The 20,537-nt window shown below is 40.5% G+C and overlaps 1 protein-coding gene across 1 annotated transcript in view; it reads right to left on the reverse strand.

Annotated features, from left to right (window-relative positions):
* Positions 1-628: 628 nt before the first annotated feature.
* LOC105542606 (chromosome unknown open reading frame, human C16orf72) overlaps positions 629-20,537 on the reverse strand; it is a 30,908-nt gene continuing 10,999 nt past the window's right edge. Inside the window, exons 3-4 of the mRNA XM_011984221.1 lie at positions 17,353-17,628; positions 629-3,680 (exon numbers count right to left, since the gene is read on the reverse strand). Of these exons, the coding sequence (XP_011839611.1) occupies positions 3,436-3,680; positions 17,353-17,628 (521 nt within the window). The 3' untranslated portion in view covers positions 629-3,435. The remainder of the gene's footprint in view (positions 3,681-17,352; positions 17,629-20,537) is intronic.

The raw sequence follows: 20,537 nt of genomic DNA on the forward strand, positions 1-20,537 counted from the left end.
TAGAAGCTGGCCTCATGGGGTAAGGTCATCTGAACTATCAAAGCTGACACCTTTCAAGAAGGGGTAGCAGGTACCATAAACACAACTTTAAACAAGGGGTTCCTCTGGAAGAACTTTTCTAGTCACTTCATTCCAAAAGTCCAGAATGTATCTCTGAAGATTCCCATCCTCACCAAAACTAAATACCTCAGTTACCAATCTAAGGAATGAAATGCCAGGTTATAACATACTATATGAAGTAAAATGCAATGAGATTAATCTGCTAACATAGTCACCACTAGAGGTAGTAGCCAGGCCAAAACCTTAATCATTCTGTTCATAATTTTCTAAAATTATGGTCCCATTTCAAAATCATCTCTTGGCGTCTTGCACCGGCCTCTGAGGTTGACTAACCCTCTGGGTCGGATGTTGGCCATCCCTCTCACTATAAAGGAAGTTAGCCAGTTTTCACTGTTGAATGGAAATCTTCAGGCCCAAAGCCACCATTATTTGAGTTTAAAGAGTTCCAGTGGCCCTGAGAAAAAAACATTTAGAAAGCTAATTCTTTTTTAGAAGCCTAAACTTCATTTGATTGCATCAAAAAGTTATTCAGATGTGATGACCAAAACAAAACCGCAGACAAGCCCCATGGTTTTTTTGTTTTTATTCATTTTATGGTTAAGGTGTGTTATCACTACTCCAGTTGGGTAAACCACATTGAAGAATCTGACTGCAGGTCTTTAGATTCAGCCAAATGCTTTCCATTAATTTTGTTCTATAAAATGTTAAACATTGTAATACTTCAGCCATGCTCAGAACGCTGCAGTCTAAGGAAGAACTGCAACCTGCCCATGCCAAGTTAGGGCCTGCCCATGCCAAGTTAGGGCGGCACGAGCAGAACTAAGGAGCTATGATGTCTAAAAGAATCAGAGAATCTGGCTTACGACGAAGAGAGGTTCTGTTCAAACTAAACTGTTTCGTTTTTAAATCCACCCTTAACTGTTCAAGACACTGAAAAAGTCAACTTGTTTTTAAAGTACCACACAGGTATGCAATCCTCCGTGATTTGTTTTGCATCTAAACTAGCACAGGGAAACATTTCAAAAATCTAGCTGTCAGAAGTAAGTTTTCCTAAGAGAAATCATTACGCGTCTACCGGTGAGCTTCACGTTTATTCTGTGCGTGGGGGAACAGGAGAGAGCAATGGGACAGAGAAGGGAAAAGCTGCAACTGGGTGACAAATGCTTTAGGTGCATTTGAAAGTAAATGCAATGGAAAAAAGTAACAAATGCTAAAGTTTTGTAAAAGTTTAATGAAGCCAATAAGGCATATAAATTGTGTTCTGGCAGACATTAAGACCTGCTTTCTTTTACCAAAGAAAAATGGCACATGTTTTATCAAAATTTGACAATTCAGAGTAAAGGGTACTGAGATTAAGCTTCAGAGCACCAACTTAAACAAAACAACCAAAAAATTGTTATCCAACTTGGAAGGAGGAACGAGAACCAAGGCATAAAGGGGAATTAAATATGTGTTCCTCCATCTCAAAATCCTTCTAGGAATAGGAGCTCTGACCACTTGTGAGCAACACATTGCACCACCAAACCCCAATTCCAGAATCTAAATTTACAACGATAGAGAAACAAAGGTAACTCCAAATGCATGTCTTGTATATTCCAAAGGGAAGCTTGAAAGTATTCATAATACATAGGCTTGTCTGTTTCAGGTAAAATGACAGATTGCTGTAATTCTTCCTGCTATTAGAGTCAACAAAAAATGATCCACTTTTGCAAAAATTTAGAAATATCTCACTTTCATTCCTAGTTTTAGTATGGAATTCACTTTTTTAAATAAGGGCTACATCTATAATGAATACAAGAACTTCAATTCACACATTTCTAACATTCCATTCACATCCCACCCAGTCAATGAATGAATATTTATGGTTAACTCAGCAAAGTTTCTTCACAGAAAGATATTATTAAATGGCTGAAGAAATTGCAAACTTTAACAAAGTGCTGTGAGTAATTACTGGAAAAACCCTTACACTGATTTGCAATGGTCTTTTAAGGATAAAAATAGAAGTAACTGATAGTGGACTACAAGTTTGCAAGGAAACATTTTTCACTGTCCTACTTGATATATAATATAATAATATGATAGAATAAATTACAGTACCTGGCAGGCTGACATCAGTTCTTCATCTAAAAAAACACTATCATTCAGTTCAGGATATTAAAAATGAAGATGAAACATGCTCTAAAACATTGTAGCTACAAGAGGTCTTATATTTACTCAAAAGAGGAATCTATTGAGAACTTTTATTTAGGTCTACCTAACAGCTAGAGAATCTCCATGCGATTCCATCTTTTCCAGAATGAGATTCCAAACTGAACTTTTTAGGAGAGGGATTGGAGGAACAGGGAGAGTTGGGTTTTGCTATTTTAAGTTGCAATCACATTATTAGTAGATAAAAGAGAGCTTTATCATCTTCCACCCACTCCAATGGAAACTGCACTAAGCAGGGCCTCCATGAAAAATGTAAAATGATAGACTAGAAAACCTACCCCACCATCCATCTCCCTCTCCCTCTAATACTGAACCAAAAAGGAAGCCCATTCTCAAAGTTCATGACCTCTCTACTTTAGGTCACCTCGAATGCAGTCTACATGTTTACATTTACCACAAGGAAAGTACCCCGCATGGGAAGTAGTGTTTGTCTTAAAACTGAGTACTTTAGGCCTACAGGGTTAATCTGGGGGCAGTTTAATATTAATATTGCTACTTTAGAGCACTAACACACACAAAGTGAATCCAATAAAGCTCTGTGCATTGATTCAATATTAAGTATTAATTGCATGACCATCATAGCACCTCTTTACATCACACAATCACCAGAATTAGAAACTGCTTTGAAAACTAAAAACAGGGCACAGTCCAATAATTAGAATTGCACACTGTTACTATATAGAAACCAGGTGCACGGTACAGTGCAACTGCAAAAATGGAAGCCAAATCATGTTTTTAGACAATTTTAGGAACCTGGCAATACTGTTGAAGCAAAATACTCAACACAGCAGGAAATGGACCCCCCCCCCCCAAAAAAAAGCATTCTATAACCAAATAAACATCTGATATTTCCTTTCCCTTTGAGAATAAATACAGTTAAGGTCACTTTTAGCCTTGGAACGGATATATGTTTGCCTATGATGATCTTGCTAACGACTACACAGTATCTGATGTCCTCTGCTAGGATTATAGTTTTAAGAAAGCCATAATTACAAGAGGCATCTACTATAAATACCTAGAACTTCCTTTTATGGCAACCACTATAGAATTCACTTGTCTTAAACAGTGAACAAGGGAAGATGGCCTCATGTTTCCTTTGCAATTATAGTATATGTTGAGGATCAAGTGGCTTTCAAGCAGCATGGTGGGTGTGAAAATGTTTGCAGTTTAGATCATTCTGTTGCGTTTATGGGTTGGTGAGTCTGTAATGACATCGCCACACTGGGCTGAGGTACGCTTTCTAGTTCCACCATTGTCCAAGTGGAGTGCCATTTCTTCTGATATGAAAGTGTTCAAATCGACATCATGGAGTCCATTTCTCCTTCGACTAGCATTCGATCCACTGCTTACATGTGTAGGAGAGCCTGGGGTACTCGAACGCACGCTTATACTAGCCATTGCACCACTAAGACCTAGGAAGAAGAAAAAAGGTTTTAGAGTTGCTCAATTATTTAACCCTTTTGAAAGCAACCCACTTACTTTCCATGTTGTCACAATGTCAAAGCATGTCTGCCTATTTTCTTTACAAGGGATTACTGGCAAGCAATTAAGTTTTATTCTGGAAAAACATACCATGTGGTCTTGACATATATCTTATTGGTAATACTACCAGTATCTACAATATTGGTAACTACCAATTACTAAAAGTTACTATGTGTCAACCACCATGCTAGGTGTACAAATATCTCATGAAATTCTCCCATCTATGAGGTAGGTACCGCACACAATTTACAGATAAGGACAGGAGCATTTGCTTTAAAGACAAGACATTTTTGGTTACCCAAAGTTACCATTCCAACGGACCCCTCTGATGAGTGTGTATGTGTGTGAAGTATTCAGGAGAGCCAGAAATCACTTCCAGGCCTGGGCGGGCTTGTTCCAACATCCCCTCTAGATAAGGTGATCACATAATTTATCATCCAAAACAGTATTACTGTTGAGCCCGAAAAGAGTAACTGTTAAAACTTCCACTGGGACACCAGGTACAAAGTCAGTCTGCCCTGGACAAATCGGGTTATGTGATCACCTAAGGTCTGGAATGTATTTGGTAGATATCCTTCAGGACAGCCTCAATCATGATCCTCTCTAATCCTTCAGAGGCGGCGGCAGGGGAGAGGTTGTGAAAAATCCTGCTACTTTGTTTTCAACATTAAGAGTTACTGAATCCAGGGCTGGGCGTGGTGGCTCACACCTGTAATCCCAGCACTTTGGGAGGCCGAGGCAGGCAGATCGTTTGAGGTCAGGAGTTCATGACCAGACTGACCAACATGGTGAAACCCCGTCTCTACTAATACAAAAATTAGCTGGGCGTGGTGGCAGGTGCCTGTAATCCCAGCTACTCTGGAAGCTGAGAAGGAGAATCGCTTGAACCCGGGAGGCGGTGGTTGCAATGAAGCGAGACTGCACTCCAGCCTGGGTGACAAGAGCAAAACTCCACCTCAAAAGCAAAAGAAAGTTACTTTACTGAATCCAGAATATACCCAGCACTCATGGATACTCATTCCTTTCCTTAAACTCTTACACAGTTAAGGAGCCAAACTTACATTCCACTCCTAAATGTTCAGGATAAACCTGTGAAAGTACGAGTCAGGCCAGGAAACGTGAACCACAGTTGCATTTTTAAAAACCTACCGTCATTGGCAGTGATCTGCCTTACGAATTTCCCCTTCCACTATTCTCGCCTCACCTAGGGAACTGTTATTGCTTGACTAAAATTATAACACAATTTAGTATAATCAATTTTCAAATAATAGGACTTACATCTTAGATTTTCAAGTAAGCTTAGAGGTTTCATTTGACAGGGGCCCAATTCTTTCTAATCATGAATTCCATAAATATGTAGTTTAAATTTGAACTTTAACTTGAAAAGAGTCTCTGCCTCCTATCACATCAAATCATTCCCCTTGATGTTTTTCTCCACCAAATATTCTGTTAATGTTCTCAAAACCATGGCCTCTCACTATCATCGCACATGCTGACAATGTCCTCCGGGCCACACCTCCCTTCTGAGGTGCTCAACTCCGAACTCTAGATGCCCCCCCATTCCTTTCTGCACTAATCCAACCAATCCCCTGGCTGCTCTTCCTGCAGAAGATGCATCCTCCCTTCCCGCTGGTGGTCAGAGAAAATCAAACTGTCCCTCTTTGGCCGCTCAACCTTTCCAAGGCTAGCACCTATTAAAAAATAAAAGCGTTAACGTGAGAGTACTTCCTGCATCAGGTACTATGTCAATTACTTCCTATGATACCTATAATATCTCCATTCTGCAGACGAAAATCCAAGTTTAAAAGTAATTCACCCAAGGTCAACAGGTAGTAAACAAGAGCTGGGACTCTCACTCAAGTGTAATCTATATTCCCAGGATCCCATTCTGATCCTTTTCCAAGCCTAGAGTATTTTAGCAAAAAAAGGTGGCTGCAGGTTGGTCCTAGGGTCAGCCTGCCTCTTAGGCCTCATCTCTTTGAACAGTTTCTCTCCCTTCCCTTCCTGCCCTCTTCACTTCACCCTTAGACCGAATCCCCACTACCAACATCATGCAATTTGCAGCTCTCTGAAATAGTGAGGCCTGCAACTATCTCTTTCAACATTTGCAAATGTCTGTCACTCCCTGAGTGAGCCCATCTATTCCCCAGCACTCTCTTCTGAGGCTCCTTTCCTGGTTCTCCTACTGGCTCTTCTTTCCTCCTCCTTGAAATTGAAACTCTCTGCTCCCTCCTCAGTCGCCTTGGTGGGGGGGGTTCCTTTCTGTTCCTGAAAGGCTGGTGTCACCCTGGGTGATATCCTCAACCCCTACCTTACCCACACGTTACCTAAAACTGGACTAATGAGCTCAAGGGCCTTCCCAGATTTCTAACTGCCTACTGGACATCTCAAACTCAACACCATCAAAAAGGAACTTCACTTCCTCTTCCTCAACCGGCACAAGCTTATTTTTAAAAAACAAACCACAAAAAACATCTTGAGCTATTTTTCTATAGCATGGTACAACCAACCACCTCTTCCTATAGAAAATATCTTTCCATCTCCATCTAATGACCTTAACACAGTGCCTGGCACATAACATTCATTGAATTCTGAAAAAGAAAAATACCTCAAAGTCCTACCCCCTCATGTTGAAATCCACTGACATCCAAGGCTCAGCTGTTGATGTTTATTCACCTCTCCAACACCAGGAAATAAACTCAGGTGGTTCTCTTCACTTAAATCACTGCCATCAAGTTTAAAACTCAATTATCCCCATTGTTGGCTTTTTTTAAAGTTCTATAGCAAGACTAAACTTGAGGGGAAGAGCCATGCCTTCTTATATCCTAGTCTCAGCCTGTAACGTATTACAAGGTGCCCACGTTCTTCAAAGATAACCTAACCCAAAAGGTATAATGGCAAAATATGGGCACATTCAGCAATAAACTGGGCTATTTCAATAATTAAAATCAAGATCCCCTTTGTCATTTCAAATGACAAAAAGAATTCAACAAACCCCACCTCAATGCCGTTGTTAACATAGGAGTCCCATGGCAGCATGTTTAATACCTAACAACAAATATGGAAGGCTCAAAACACTGTATCAGAAGTGGACTAGGGATTTCAAGCAAATGTTCCTTATTGTTTCAATTGCCATTCTTCATGAAAAAGAAGATGTGTTAAACATCAATTTGGTCAATCTGAAAATTCCAGCAGTTTCTGGGAAATCAACTTTTTCTACTGGGTGTATAACCTGGGTGTTTAGCTTGATAACTGTAATGTGCAATATGATCTATGACTGACTCTCATACCAGTGAAAATATTTTCAAAGTTTGCCTACCTAATCTTCCCCAAAAAGACTTTTCACAAAGGTCAAAAATAATTAAGATTAACAACCAAAAAAGGTGCATTTTGACAGCCCAAATTTTATTTTACAAACCAATGACAGCTACTAGAAGATGCTTTAGGAAACCTTAGCTAAGCCACATAATCAGACCTATACAAGTACAGAAAAATCTAAACATGCTTCAGAACTAAAAAAAGAAAACAACAAAAACAAAAACAACAAAAACAAAACCAAGTTGTAAGTCCTGAGGGCATACAACTTAATTTCTACCAAAAACATACTTTTTCAAAAGGGCTACGGGAATATCAGTTGACAAAAGCAGAACAAGTAGCATGATTAGACAGAGAAGTCTTAATTGCTTAACACAAGATAAACTCAGCAGTTTTAAAGTTTCTGTATCCATTTTAAATGATTAGTCCAGGGGTGGAAAAGATGAGGATGGTTTCATCACACTTTGAAAAGGAAAACTCCCACTGGAGCTAAAACAAATTTACAGTCCAGGTTATAAGAATCCAAGTTACATGGTAAATTATTAACTATTATTTTCACACCAAGTTCATGCTTAGGCAGTAAGAAAATCCTGTTTGCAGCATTAATTACATGTAATTCAGTTTCCAGGCACATAGTTAGAGGTCACATACAGGCAGAGAAAGAACAAATGCCAGTCCAGTCATCTCACTGCCTCAGTCCAGCAGCCAGTGGCCCAGGACTTCATCTACACTGTCTATCTGCTTCCCAGCCACTTAAACCACATGAGGGAAGGTAAGGCAGCTAGCCCTGGGAGGTGAGAAGACACCGTTGATCCACCAGCGCAGGTGCAGGGCCCTCTGCAGATCTGTTCCACCAGTGTTATCTCCCATAGAAAATGGGATTTGAAATCACAACTTAAACAAAGTGGGTAATATCCTGACCAGGGGCCCTAAGAAACTGGCATTCTTGCATTGGAAATGAATTGCACTATTCAGATGCACAGCACTCCTTTTGCACAAAGTTGTGTTCTGAGGTGCCAGGACATCCAAGCACTTGCAGTGTCAATGTCGTGTTTAAGATGTACCAGGGGAGTTCAAACATTTAAAAAGGAATTCCACTAGGAAGATTTCGGTAATTTGAAGTAGATACCACTCCCCACCCCAATCTGTAAATTGTAATACTGAATTTTTATTGAAATAAAGCACACTAAATCAAACCAATTACAAAGATACATGTGTCACACCAAGAAAACATTTTCAGTTATACTGACAGCCCCAAATGCTTTCCATTTTTCAAAGACAGTTTTTAATGTCATGGGAAAATTGCTCACGACGTTAAAATGAAAAAAGCAAGATACAGTATCATATATGCAGTATGATCTCAACTATGAAATAATTTTAATATTTATACATTGAAAAAAAGACTAAAAGAAAATGCACCAAACATTGAACTGCAGTTAATCTCTATATAGTGGGATAACAAGATACTCATTTACTTATTGAAAACTTTCAAATTTTCCAAGAAATTAATCATAAAATCAGTGAGAAAATTAAACTTGAATGAATATAAAAACTGCTTAAACAAGCACCAGGCTGAGTAACCTGTCTTTGAGGCATGCTACATGGCCCTTTCCACTGCAATGAAAAAAATGTTCAACAAAATGTTACTGCAGGTTCAACACAATTTTGCACTACTGATGTTGGAAGCTTTATGTCCTACCTCCACAAACTTCAGCAGCTAACATCTAATCTTAATACACAGAAAATGCCAACTTTTTATTGAAAATTTTAATGGTATCTTAGCTGCCTTAACTGTTCTTTTCAGGGGTTGGTTTGAACAAAGGGGCGTAATTTACAAATTTCAGACTTCACAGAAAATTCAATTAAAGAAGATTCTTTGAAATAATTCATTTTAAGTAATTAAGAGATTGCTTTGGTGCATTAATCTCTTACATCTAATTTCCAAATTGTTTTAGACACATTTTACTTTTAAACAGCTATCAACAGTTCTGTTATTTCAAGAAGATGCAGACTGCAACATTCAACAAGCATTCCTTAAGAATCAACTGTGTTCCACACACTGCTGGGAGGAGTGTGGGTTTCCAGAGAGAAGGAAGGATTCTGAAAGGTGAATGGTATAATCCAACAGGTTGGTTCTAATTAATTCTCTACAACAGAAAACTGCAAGATGTTTCTTTCGTACTATACCATCAGGTTGTTTTGTTTTGTTTTGTTTTGTTTTGTTTTTTTGAGACTGAGTTTTGCTCTTGTTGCCCAGGCTGGAGTGCAATGGCGCGATCTGGGCTCACTGCAACCTCTGCCTCCCAGGATCAGGCAATTCTCCTGCCTCAGCCTGCTGAGTAGCTGGGATTACAGGCATGTGCCACCATGCCTGGCTAATTTTTGTATTTTTAGTAGAGACGGGGTTTCTCCATGTTGGTCAGGCTGGTCTCGAACTCCTGACCTCAGGTGATCCACCCACCTCGGTCTCCCAAAGTGCTGGGATTACAGGCGTGAGCCACTGCGCCCGGCCATACCATCCACCAGTTTTAAAATACTTAATCGAAACATTCATGCTGCTGTCAAGACATACTTCTAAACATTTAGCTATAGTGATGGAAGAGGTAGAAGAGTGAAAGGGGCAAGACACAGCCAAACACAATTAAATTTATTCTTAAAATGATCAATTGTCTAAGAAATTTTATCAGGAGTGATTTGTTCTCAAAAAAATGTGGTAACTTCCTTATCACTCTGGCATGTGTAGGGCCAAAGAAGGTTTTGACAAACAAAGGGTACAAAAATCTGCACTTGGAGGAGAAAGAAAATCTTACTGGTTTAGGCTGCCTAAAATGAGCTTTCCTTTTCTAGGGAAAAGGTAGCAGTTTTCTATTTTGGATGTGACAAATTAGTTATCTGCCTTACATTCTTCTTTGTAAAACATCCTATCCAACCTTATACCCCTAAACCCGATTTTGAATGATTTTTTCATAGAGCCCTACACCCAGTTTCTCCAAATCCAAGAATATTATCAAGCAACTTAATGATTTAAGAGAATAAGAAGTTCCATGCAGTCCACAGAAAGACTCTGTTGGGCAAAAAAAAAAAAAAGGCGGGGGGGAGGAACCCAGAAATGCAGCCTATTAATTCTCAAGGAGATGACACTGTGCCTCAATCTGATTCCCTGCGTTTAGATACTTCACACTGTCTACTATAATCTATTAGGCCAGAAACTCCTTGAGGACATTATTAGCATTTTTGTTTCTTTAATCACCTGCCCCTACTCTTAGCCTCTAATAAACAGAGTGCTTGGTATTCACTGTGTTCAGTAAATAAAGGACAATAGTAAAGGTTGCAGAATAACAGTAAGAACTCCTAACACCAAATTCACAAAGAAAGCAGAGTTTTCAAACCAAAAAGGCCTCGGCAATCAACACTGAGGAGCTGCTGCAGTCTTGTAACTCACAAAGCACTGCTTTAAAAAAACAATTTACAAAGTTTTTTTCCTTTGTTTTGAAATTTTTATATTAAAGGCTAGACTGCCTGGGCTTGCCCAAGTCCACCTGTCTTTAAAACTTGTTTTAAACAGGAAAGGAACTCACAACTGGTAAGAGTAAAGCCAAAAGCCAATGATAGTAATGGTTCCCATCAGTGCCTATTATGACACCAGACCCTGCATGCTGAAGGCCTTTGAGTCTGAAATGATGTGTAACTTTACAGAGGGACAACTCAGACCCAGTGGGGTTACCTCCAAGCCCTGCAGTCAAGAATGTCATCAAAATCAGTTTGGGAACTAAACCAAGTGTCTGATTTTTATGAAACAGTCTGAATCAGGGTCAGCAACTTGCAGAGACCACCTATGAGATGCTACGAGTCAGAGTGGGGCTTTGCATAAAGCTACTGAGTGAAGTCTGACTTGGCATCTGGCTCCCCACCCTAGGACCCACGCCATCTTCTTACTCGGGACCCTTTTCACCTAACCCCCATGATGACAGCTCAGAATGAAGAGAGCCCAGATTTCAATCCAACCCTTTCCAGAGATAGCACTGGGTTGGACACGGCAACTCCAAATCTCTCCCTCCAGTGAGGAGAAAGACAATGTAACCAACTTCACTAGTCGGTCACAACATCAGACAAGCTCAAGATCTTAGCAAGTAATATTTAAGAAGTCAAAGTTCTAAATGATCTGACCCCCTCCAGCGTGTTAGCTGCAATTTAAAATGTGACCTTTACTAAACAGGGAGGCAAAAAGTATCCCAGAAGGCAAAAGCCACTGGGCCTTGAGATCCTTGGTCTATTTTTATAGTAAAATTGCCCAGGGGAAAAGAGGGTACCCACAGGACCCGGAACAAACCAGAATTCTCCTTTCCTCAAGGCAAAGAATACTTCCAGTGTCATGGTAGGGTAGGTAACCTGCCTGGGTTCTCATTTAATGTATTATCTTATATCACCTTTCACAAAGGAGACTGGCTTGCAGAGGTGGAGCACGTTGCCCAAGGTTACCAAGGAAAATAGCCTATACACAAAGACTACGTACTCTTCCTAACCAGTGAACCAGGGATACAGTTGTTTATTCACCTTTAAGTCTACTAATCCAGATTTGCTTATAGGGAAAACCACAGAAAGAGATATAAAATTCACATCGTTTCTGATTAATTTTGAGAAGAAAAGCCTAAAGATCTTTCCCACCTCAACACCTAAGCCCTAGGTCTTAGTGGGGACGATGTGGTAGACAAAAATCCCACATCTAAAAACGTAAGGGTATAGTGGTTAAGGGTGTGCATTTTGAGGCCAGGCACCGTGGCTCATGCCAGTATTCCCAACACTTTGGGAGGTCGAGGTTGGGGGATGGCCTGCACCCATGAGATCGAGACCAGACTGGACAACATGGTGAAACTCCAACTCTACAGAAAATAAAGAGTCAAAAATAAGAAATATATTGAAAACTAAAAATTTTTTAAATTCAAAAAAATATGCATTTTGTAGACAGGACTGGAGTATCTATTCTACCACTTACTAAACTGCTCCATATCTTAGCCAAGTAAACCTTTCTTCATCAACAGTGTTAATAACCCAGGGTAGGTATGAGGATTAAATGACAACCTCCTTAGTGTGATGCTTTTACAAAGTAAACAAACACTGAAAGAGGAGGTTTAATGGTTATCACCCTAAGGTCCCATGGAAGTCTCAGTTGTATGTAGCACCCTAGGCAAACAGGTTACATTATTTCCTGATTGTAGCTATCTGGGGACTGTAATTCTCAACCCTTTCTAGAGGTTCTGGGTCCCCACTGTGTTGTATTCACTTAGCAGACCTCTGTGGTAACTCCAGTGGTAAACTCAGAATACATCTATGTCAAGTTCTTTGCTATATTCTGTTAAAGCCAAAAAAAAAAAAAAAAAAAAAAAGGGACCAAGACAAGGTCCATGCTATCATGTGTGCCGAGGGGAATGGGACAGTCACAGAAACAAATCAAGCAGCAGAGCAAATGCCTAGTTCAGGGAGGCTACAGAGATTGGGAGACCTGAAGGAAGGGTGTCACAGAAGTGAGGTATGAACACGTAGGGGCTGGACTCGTCAAACAGCGCAGAGGTATTCAAGAGATAAACAGTATGGCCAGGATACCTAACCCCCCTGGTTAACACTGGATCATAAGGGTCTTGTAATACACCATGCTGAATTTGGACTTCACTGTGTAGGCCCCGGGGAAACTTTAAACCATGAAGTGACAAGACCAGAAAGATCATTCCAATGGTCTCATGAAAGATGGACTGGCAACAACAGCTCAGAAGGAAGTGAGAGCTGAAACATTAGCCCAAGAGCCCAGGCTCAACTCCTCCAGAGGGCCTGCCATGAGCGCCACACAGCTGGCTGTGCTGTAAAACATCCCTTTCTGCTCTCAGAATATCTTCCACATACCACATTCATGACCTGAATAGAAATTGTCCAAATCTATGTTTGCCTCAACAGAAAAAAGAATCGCTGTATATTGATGTATTTCCAGAGACAGCACCGAATCTGCCATATAGAGAATGTGCTGAATGGCTCAATGAGTCATTCTGCTGTTGGGGCAGAAGAATGAGTCCAACCTGAAACTTCATCTGAGACAAATGCCCGTGGCACACTTTGGAGATATACACCAGAGGACAGTGGGACATGCCGTCTGGCAGTCAGGAGAGAAGATCTAAACGAGAGGCCCAGATTTGGAAGTGAAGAGGTGGGGAACGTAATCTAGGGCAGTGATGGGGCCTGAGGACAGGTCAGGCAGGCCAATGTGGCAGAAGAGAAGCCAAGGTAAGGAGAAGCTCTAGAAGAGAAGGGATGAACAGAGGACCAATGAGAAGGGCAGGCAGAGATCCATAAAGCAGTCCAGAAGATTTCTGGGCTCAAGTATGCTGTTTACATAAAAACGAGTTACCAGTTATTAGTATTAATTTAACTCTTGGGAAATTTATAATGTTATTTTAAGACAGGATAACAAAGCAAGACAGAAATCTATTTAGCACATGCATGTTTATCTCTTTAATTCCTCTGTGAGTCTAACATACAAATGACTAGGTCCCACAGGACACAGGAAAAAAAGCAGTATGTTGCAGACAAGTGTCAAAATAAAGCACTGCATTACTCTTTAAGCCCTGCTAGCCACTAATTGAAGTAGCTTTGATAAAAACTATTTGAGGCCGGTGCAGTGGCTCACACCTGCAATCCTAGCACTTAGGGGCAAGCAGTGAGGCTGAGGCAGATCACCTGAGGTCAGGAGTTCGAGACCAGCCTGGCCAACATGGTGAAACCCCTGTCTCTACTACAAATACAAAAATTAGCTGGGCGTGGTGACAGGCGCCTGTAATCCCAGCTACTCGGGAGACTGAGGCATGAGAATCACTTGAACCCAGGAGGCGGAAGTCGCAGTGAGCCGAGATTACGCTACTGCACTTCAGACTGGGCTACAGAGCAAGATTCAGTCTCAAAACAACAAACACACAATCAAACAAACCTGTTTGATAACCATAAATTGATACACCTTTTTTTTCTTTAAACAGAGAGAAAGTTTCACCATGTTGGCCAGGGTGGTCTCAAACTCCTGACCTCAAGTGATCCACCCACCTTGGCCTCCCAAAGTGCAGACATTATAGGTGTGAGCCACAGCACCTGGCCAATTGATATACTTTTGATTAAAGCTGTTTATATTAGTCTCTCCCACTAAACTGGGTTCCGAGGCTTACAAGGGTAATGACTTGGATCTCATTCATTGTCACACTCTATCTACATGAAATATTCAGCAGGTTGGCCGGGCGCGGTGGCTCAAGCCTGTAATCCCAGCACTCTGGGAGGCCGAGGCGGGCGGATCACGAGGTCAGGAGATCGAGACCATCGTGGCTAACACGGTGAAACCCCGTCTCTACTAAAAAAAATACAAAAAACTAGCCTGGCGAGGTGGCGGACGCCTGTAGTCCCAGCTATTCGGGAGGCTGAGGCAGGAGAATGGCGTAAACCCGGGAGGCGGAGCTTGCAGTGAGCTGAGATCCGGCCACTGTACTCCAGCCTGGGCGGCAGAGCGAGACTCCGTCTCAACAAAAAAAAAAAAATATTCAGCAGGCATCAAGTCTGCCATATTCCTTTAAATTAAGAACATGTTTGTTTGGTTGGGCTGTATTTCATGGGGATAGGGGTAAGGAAGGGGGAAAAAAACTGAGGGAAAACTGTCCTCTCTTAAATACATAGGACATGAAGAGGAACGTTGAGTTTGCTTTCATTATACACTCAAGCCTGCCTCAATATACCAATTCTTTTCCCATGTCCTTTTACTCTCCAAACACATGAATTTAGACCCACCCTCAATGCAAAACTCCAAAAACTTCAATTTGGCCTTTTACTTCATGAATTTGGCTAAGCAAATAATATTCAAGACTGAATTCTGGCATTGTATTTACCCTAACTATGGTGTTTCCAAGTACATCTTAAAAGAGCACCATAACAGTGTTCACTTCAAACAAATCAGATAATAAGGACACCCAGTTAAAGTCACTAATCAGCATTAGTAGTTAACAATGGTCCTAGTACCAGAACCATTCAAATTACTTTAAATATTCAAATTAAACTACCATTCTCCTTAATACACTGATGTTTTCACAAACCAGTAGAGCACAACTCAGTATAATTTATGTTTCTGTAGAGTCTTTCAAGGGGCCCTATTACTTCACCACAACACTGTTTTAACCCATGAATTAAAGGTATGAACCCTAAGAGTAAGAATGCATTCAATCTCCAATCTGTACTGGATTAGGGCTACATAAGAAATTTACTGGAGGTAAAGATCATTTTTTCCTACACAAAACCTTGTATTTAAGTTTTAAATCCTCACAACTTAAACATGTGAAAATTATAAACAGTCCCTTCAACTGTATCATTACTTAAAACTCCCAAAGTTCAGGAAAACAATAAATCACAGATGGAACACTTGCAATATAAGAAAATACATGGGAGTTGGAGGATACAGTTTTTTGAGGGCAGAGGGGGCCGGCTTGCCCTTTTTACTACTATGTACACTACTGCTACCTTAAGATAACAAGTGTGGTTTTTATGTTTCTTAAAACTCTCTTCTAAAATGTAACAGTACAATAGAGTAAAAAAGATACCTTAAGAGAAGCATGGAATGAGCCACAACCCTCTTAATAAAGGAAGAAAATCACAATACTTGAGACAACTGCATCAAATATTACCATGCACTAAAATTAATCTAACAAACTATGTACACCTCTAGTTAACTGTTTTCCCAAACTTTAGGGGAAAAGATGTGAAACTCTCTAATTCAGTATCAACAGATCAATCCCATTTTTGCCCGAGCTTCCAAAGTTCTGACAGCCTAACTACTCCACTCTATCAGGAACAGCGTGCAGTCTTAAGTACTGCATCCATACAACCTGAACTTTCCTGCAATTCATGTTTTTGTTTTTAATTCTCCTAAACACTATCACAGAAAAAACAACATTGGGGTTTCAGGAAAGAACTACAGTTTGCCAGAGAGAACAAAATCTCTACAGGTATTAAAGTTTCAATGATTCAACTTCAATAAAGTTTCTTTATAATCCCACTATTTCTTAGTACCTTACCAGGTTACTTTGTTTTAGATGACTTGTACTATGGCCCAAAAATGTTAACTGTCAACAAGACTCATGGCCAGGCGCAGTGGCTCACGCCTGTAATCCCAGCATTTTGGGAGGCCGAGGTGGCGTGGATCACCTGAGGTTGGGAGTTCGAGACCAGCCTGACCAACATGGTGAAACCCTGTCTCTAAAAAATTAGCCAGGCGTGGTGGTGCATGCCTGTAATCCCAACTACTCAGGAGGCTGAGGCAGGAGAACTGCTTGAACCCGGAGGCGGAGGTTGCGGTGAGCCAATATCACACCACTGCACTCCAGCTTGGGCCACAAGAGCGAAACTCCATCTCCAAAAAAAAAAAAAAAAGAATTCATGACCTAATTACTTCTACCTCCTTAGCCATCTGTGTGGTCCATGTTTTCACCATGGTTTCAAGCAAGTCTTATTATTCTGTTGCTTTCTTTCCTTAAGCAGTATTAAATGCTGTCACCCAGGTTAACTCTCCCAGCTCTATTTGGAAGTCTGTATTAGAGAGCAACAAGCAACAACAGACTTATCACTGACTACATTCCCTGGGTTTCTCCAGCAAAATCCCCTAGCCAAGAGTGCCTTCTTATGACAGGTCTGGTCTGGGGAGATAGCGATCCACCTGTCCACTGGCTGCACTCTGCTGGGCCCGCCTCTTAAAGCGCAAGGAACCTGAGGGACGGGACGAAAGGCAGAAGGTCGAGTCTTACATCCATCCTCTCCCACCATCTATAGCAGACCAAGTAAGAAAGGTATCAAGGGAGGTCCCAGGTCCCATGAGAACTAACCCAACAACCTCCCACCTTACTTGCCTGTCATGGACCATTAGAAATATAACAGAATTCTTAAGACACAAGGACTTCCTCTTTGACTTCAGAAGAGGAGAAAAACATGTACAACACATAAGTGTAAAGCAATAAATTCTAATCAACACTGCAGAAAGATATGTAATTTTAACACCAATAAGCTCAAACTAACTTTCTAAAAACATTTTCTAGGATGGGTTATCTGACAGAAATCGCCCATATAAGGTTTAGCTTACATTCTATTAAACATTTCTAGAGCAAGCTGTTTACTGTAATAGACAAAAAACAGCATATCTGGACCTAAACCTAAAAGTGAAAAATGGGTCCACAGGCACCCTCTTAACCATTTTTCCAAAGAAATATGTTTAAACGGCTTTACCATGCAGAGCTATGGCTTCCCGGAAGGGTTGCAAATCAGTCTCTACAGATGAGCTAGTTTCCGTTGAAGTAGCTCGGTTAGGGGACACTACAGTCAGTCTTGGGGGAGCTCTAGAGTTTCGTGGTGGAGGAACTTTTCCACACAGGAAGCTGATCAAATCTTCTCTACGAATAGTTCTTCTGCGTTTTTTAACCCAAGCCAACACATCCTTATTGCGTCGCTGATAGCCAATCTGAATTCCAATATCAAAACTTCGTTGATGGGTATCCACGCTTTCTGTTAGAAATAAAGAAAAAGAGAACATGTATCATGATCATTAGAGTCAAACTGTATTCCCTCCTAAAGAAAACCATTTTACAAGCTAACCAAAGTGAATACCATGATGTGGCCTCTGTATCAGTAATATAAACTGAAATAATTACAGTCATAATGAAAATGTTATATATAAAATTTAATCTTAATGTCTAAATTCAGTGTTGACTTAACACAGTCCTGGAGCTTGTCTTGTTAAAAAAAGATTTTTTAACAGAAACAGATTAGTTATCTGTGATGGAACTACCTAAAATCACTTGCATCACATCATTCAACAGATGTCTAAGTATTGCACATGCCTCAGGCCACGCTCATCTGCATTTACCACGTCATTGTGGAAACGCACTCCTACTGACAGATTCAGCACCAAGATTCAGGAACAACCTGAAGACAGCGACAAACGTTTTAGAAGGAAAAATTAATTCTGATTGACGGCTCAACACTTAAACCAAATAGCATGGTGGAAACAAAAAGCTTTATTTCCCTAGGTATATTCTCATTCTCCTTCCAGTTCCCAACAGCTTCCTGTAACTCAACCATTCCCAATACATCTCCCAGACTTGATTCTTTGTGTATACTCCACCTGGGTTTTGGTAAAATGACCCCTACCTTTCAGTGGTTTCATCTAGTTGAAAAAAGTATTTGAAAATTTAAGACACTGCAATTTATTTTTGAGCTGCTGTGCCAGCAGAAAATCACCAGTATGTCTTTAACAGCATTAACCAACATCTTTACTTCATCCTTGAACTTTCTGTAAAAGCAACAACACTGTGTACATTTCTCTATTACTTTTCCCGGCTTTATTTCATTTTATTTTATTTCATTTTCTGAGATGGAGTCTGTTGCCCAGGCTGTAGTGCAGTGGCTCGATCTTGGCTCACTGCAACCTCCGCCTCCCGGGTTCTCCTGCCTCAGCTGGGATTACAGGTGCACGCCTCCACACCTGGCTAATTTTTGTATTTTTAGTAGAGACCGGGCTTCACCATGTTGGTCAGGCTGGTCTCAAACTCCTGACCTCATTGACCGCCCGCCTCAGCCTCCCAAAGTGCTGGGATTACAAGCGTGAGCCACTGCACACGGCGGCTTTAATTTCTTGTCTGCTATGTCTACAGTAGACTCTGAAAGGATGCGCAATCGTCAAACAATGTAAAGCTGTGTTCCAGGAAAAAAAAAACAATCATCCAGACATCACAGAGGATCCCAAGCTGAATTTGCACTATTAAAGAAAATGTCAAGAGGGCAGCAGAACAACCAGAACTTTATAATAAGGCTGACTCTTTGGCAGATGACAGTCTTTATTGCTGAAGAAAGAAAAACAAGGATATTGTCCACAGATCTTTTCTCTTAAAAAAATAATCAATGTAGGACCTGGGATGTTAAAAAGAAAAAAGACTTCAAAATAAAAAGGACCAGGACTAGAATTCGACATCAATTTGGAAACCTGATATGCTATAGAGTGCATCATATCTTCTCCATCACAACTTTGAGAAGGTGGATTATTCTAATTTTACAAACATAAAAAGCAGCTCAAAAGTGAAGTAACTTCTCCAGTGTCTCACTACTGGTATAATGTGAATCAATAATCTTGATTTCTCACTTCTTCATAAACAAAGCAAGGACTCCACCATTTTGAATATTAATAGCATTAGAGACGATCACCACTTTCCCATCTCTTTAAGAAAAGATTTAGATGAGCCAACCCTAAAGGGGTGGACAAACCTAAAGATGACTTTGTAATGCTGTACCTAAAACTTAAATGATTCTGAAAGAGCTGGAGGCATTAAGAGAAATCAAGTCATTGAGCAACTAAAACTTATCAGACCACATAAAGGATAAATGTAAAATGTGTTAACCTAGAAGCAATCACGTTTTTAAATCTATCCTACCTAGAAGAACTGCTTTTAATCAAGCTTATAAATGAAGAAGTTTCTGTTTCTGAAGAGAACAAGGAAATTTTATTCTTCAAAAGCCAAATGTTACGAGGTAAGCCCAGACCTGGAGAAACAGAGGAAAAAAGTCTGAAGCATAGTAAAAGGGATACAAGAAACAAGTCTGAAGCAGGCTTGGAGAGTGCAAAGAAAGATGACCGGGCGTGGTGGCTCATGCCTGTAATCCTAGCACTTTGGGAGGCCAAGGCAGGTGGATCACCTGAAGTCAGGAGTTCGAGACCAGCCTGGCTAAGATGGCAAAACCCCATCTCTACTAAAAATACAAAAAGTAGCCGGGCGTGGTGGCAGGCACCTGTAATCCCAGCTACTCTGGATGCTGAGGCAGGAGAATCACTTGAACCCGGAAGGCGGAGGTGGCAATGAGCCGAGAGTGTGCCACTTCACTCCAGCCTGGGTGAAAGAACAAGACTCTCTCTCAAAAAAAAAAAAAAAAAAGGAAGAAAGAAAAATGAAGTAGGCATGTAAACATACACCTGCCAAACCAGACAGCAAAAAAAGAGAAGCTAAACCTGATACAAAACTCAAGGGCCAAAGGGAAGGGGCCACGTGAGGTGGTTTAAAAACAAAACAAAACAAAACAAAACAAAAAAACTATCCTGGGAAGAGCTTGGCCAAGTTTTGGTTTGTTTTGAATGAAGACACAAGAAGTCCAACAGTCAGATCTGTAAGGGACTAATGGTTTCATCACAGATTTCAACACTGGGAAAATTCAATAATCACTAGTAGCCTAGCTTAGATATAAGACAGTTATGTAACAAGTTGTGAACCTCTTTAAAAAAATTATGCAACTGACAACTATTTCACCTCAAAAATTCTGAGATGACCAAGTCCCAACATCAGAACCGACTATGAGTACACTAAAAGTCAAGCATTTTGCAAACACTACCCTTACAGACTAGAAGGTCCTAGAAGAGAAAAGCAGAT

The sequence above is a fragment of the Mandrillus leucophaeus genome, unplaced genomic scaffold, assembly GCF_000951045.1.
Source record: "Mandrillus leucophaeus isolate KB7577 unplaced genomic scaffold, Mleu.le_1.0 Scaffold263, whole genome shotgun sequence".
Taxonomy (NCBI): domain Eukaryota; kingdom Metazoa; phylum Chordata; class Mammalia; order Primates; family Cercopithecidae; genus Mandrillus; species Mandrillus leucophaeus.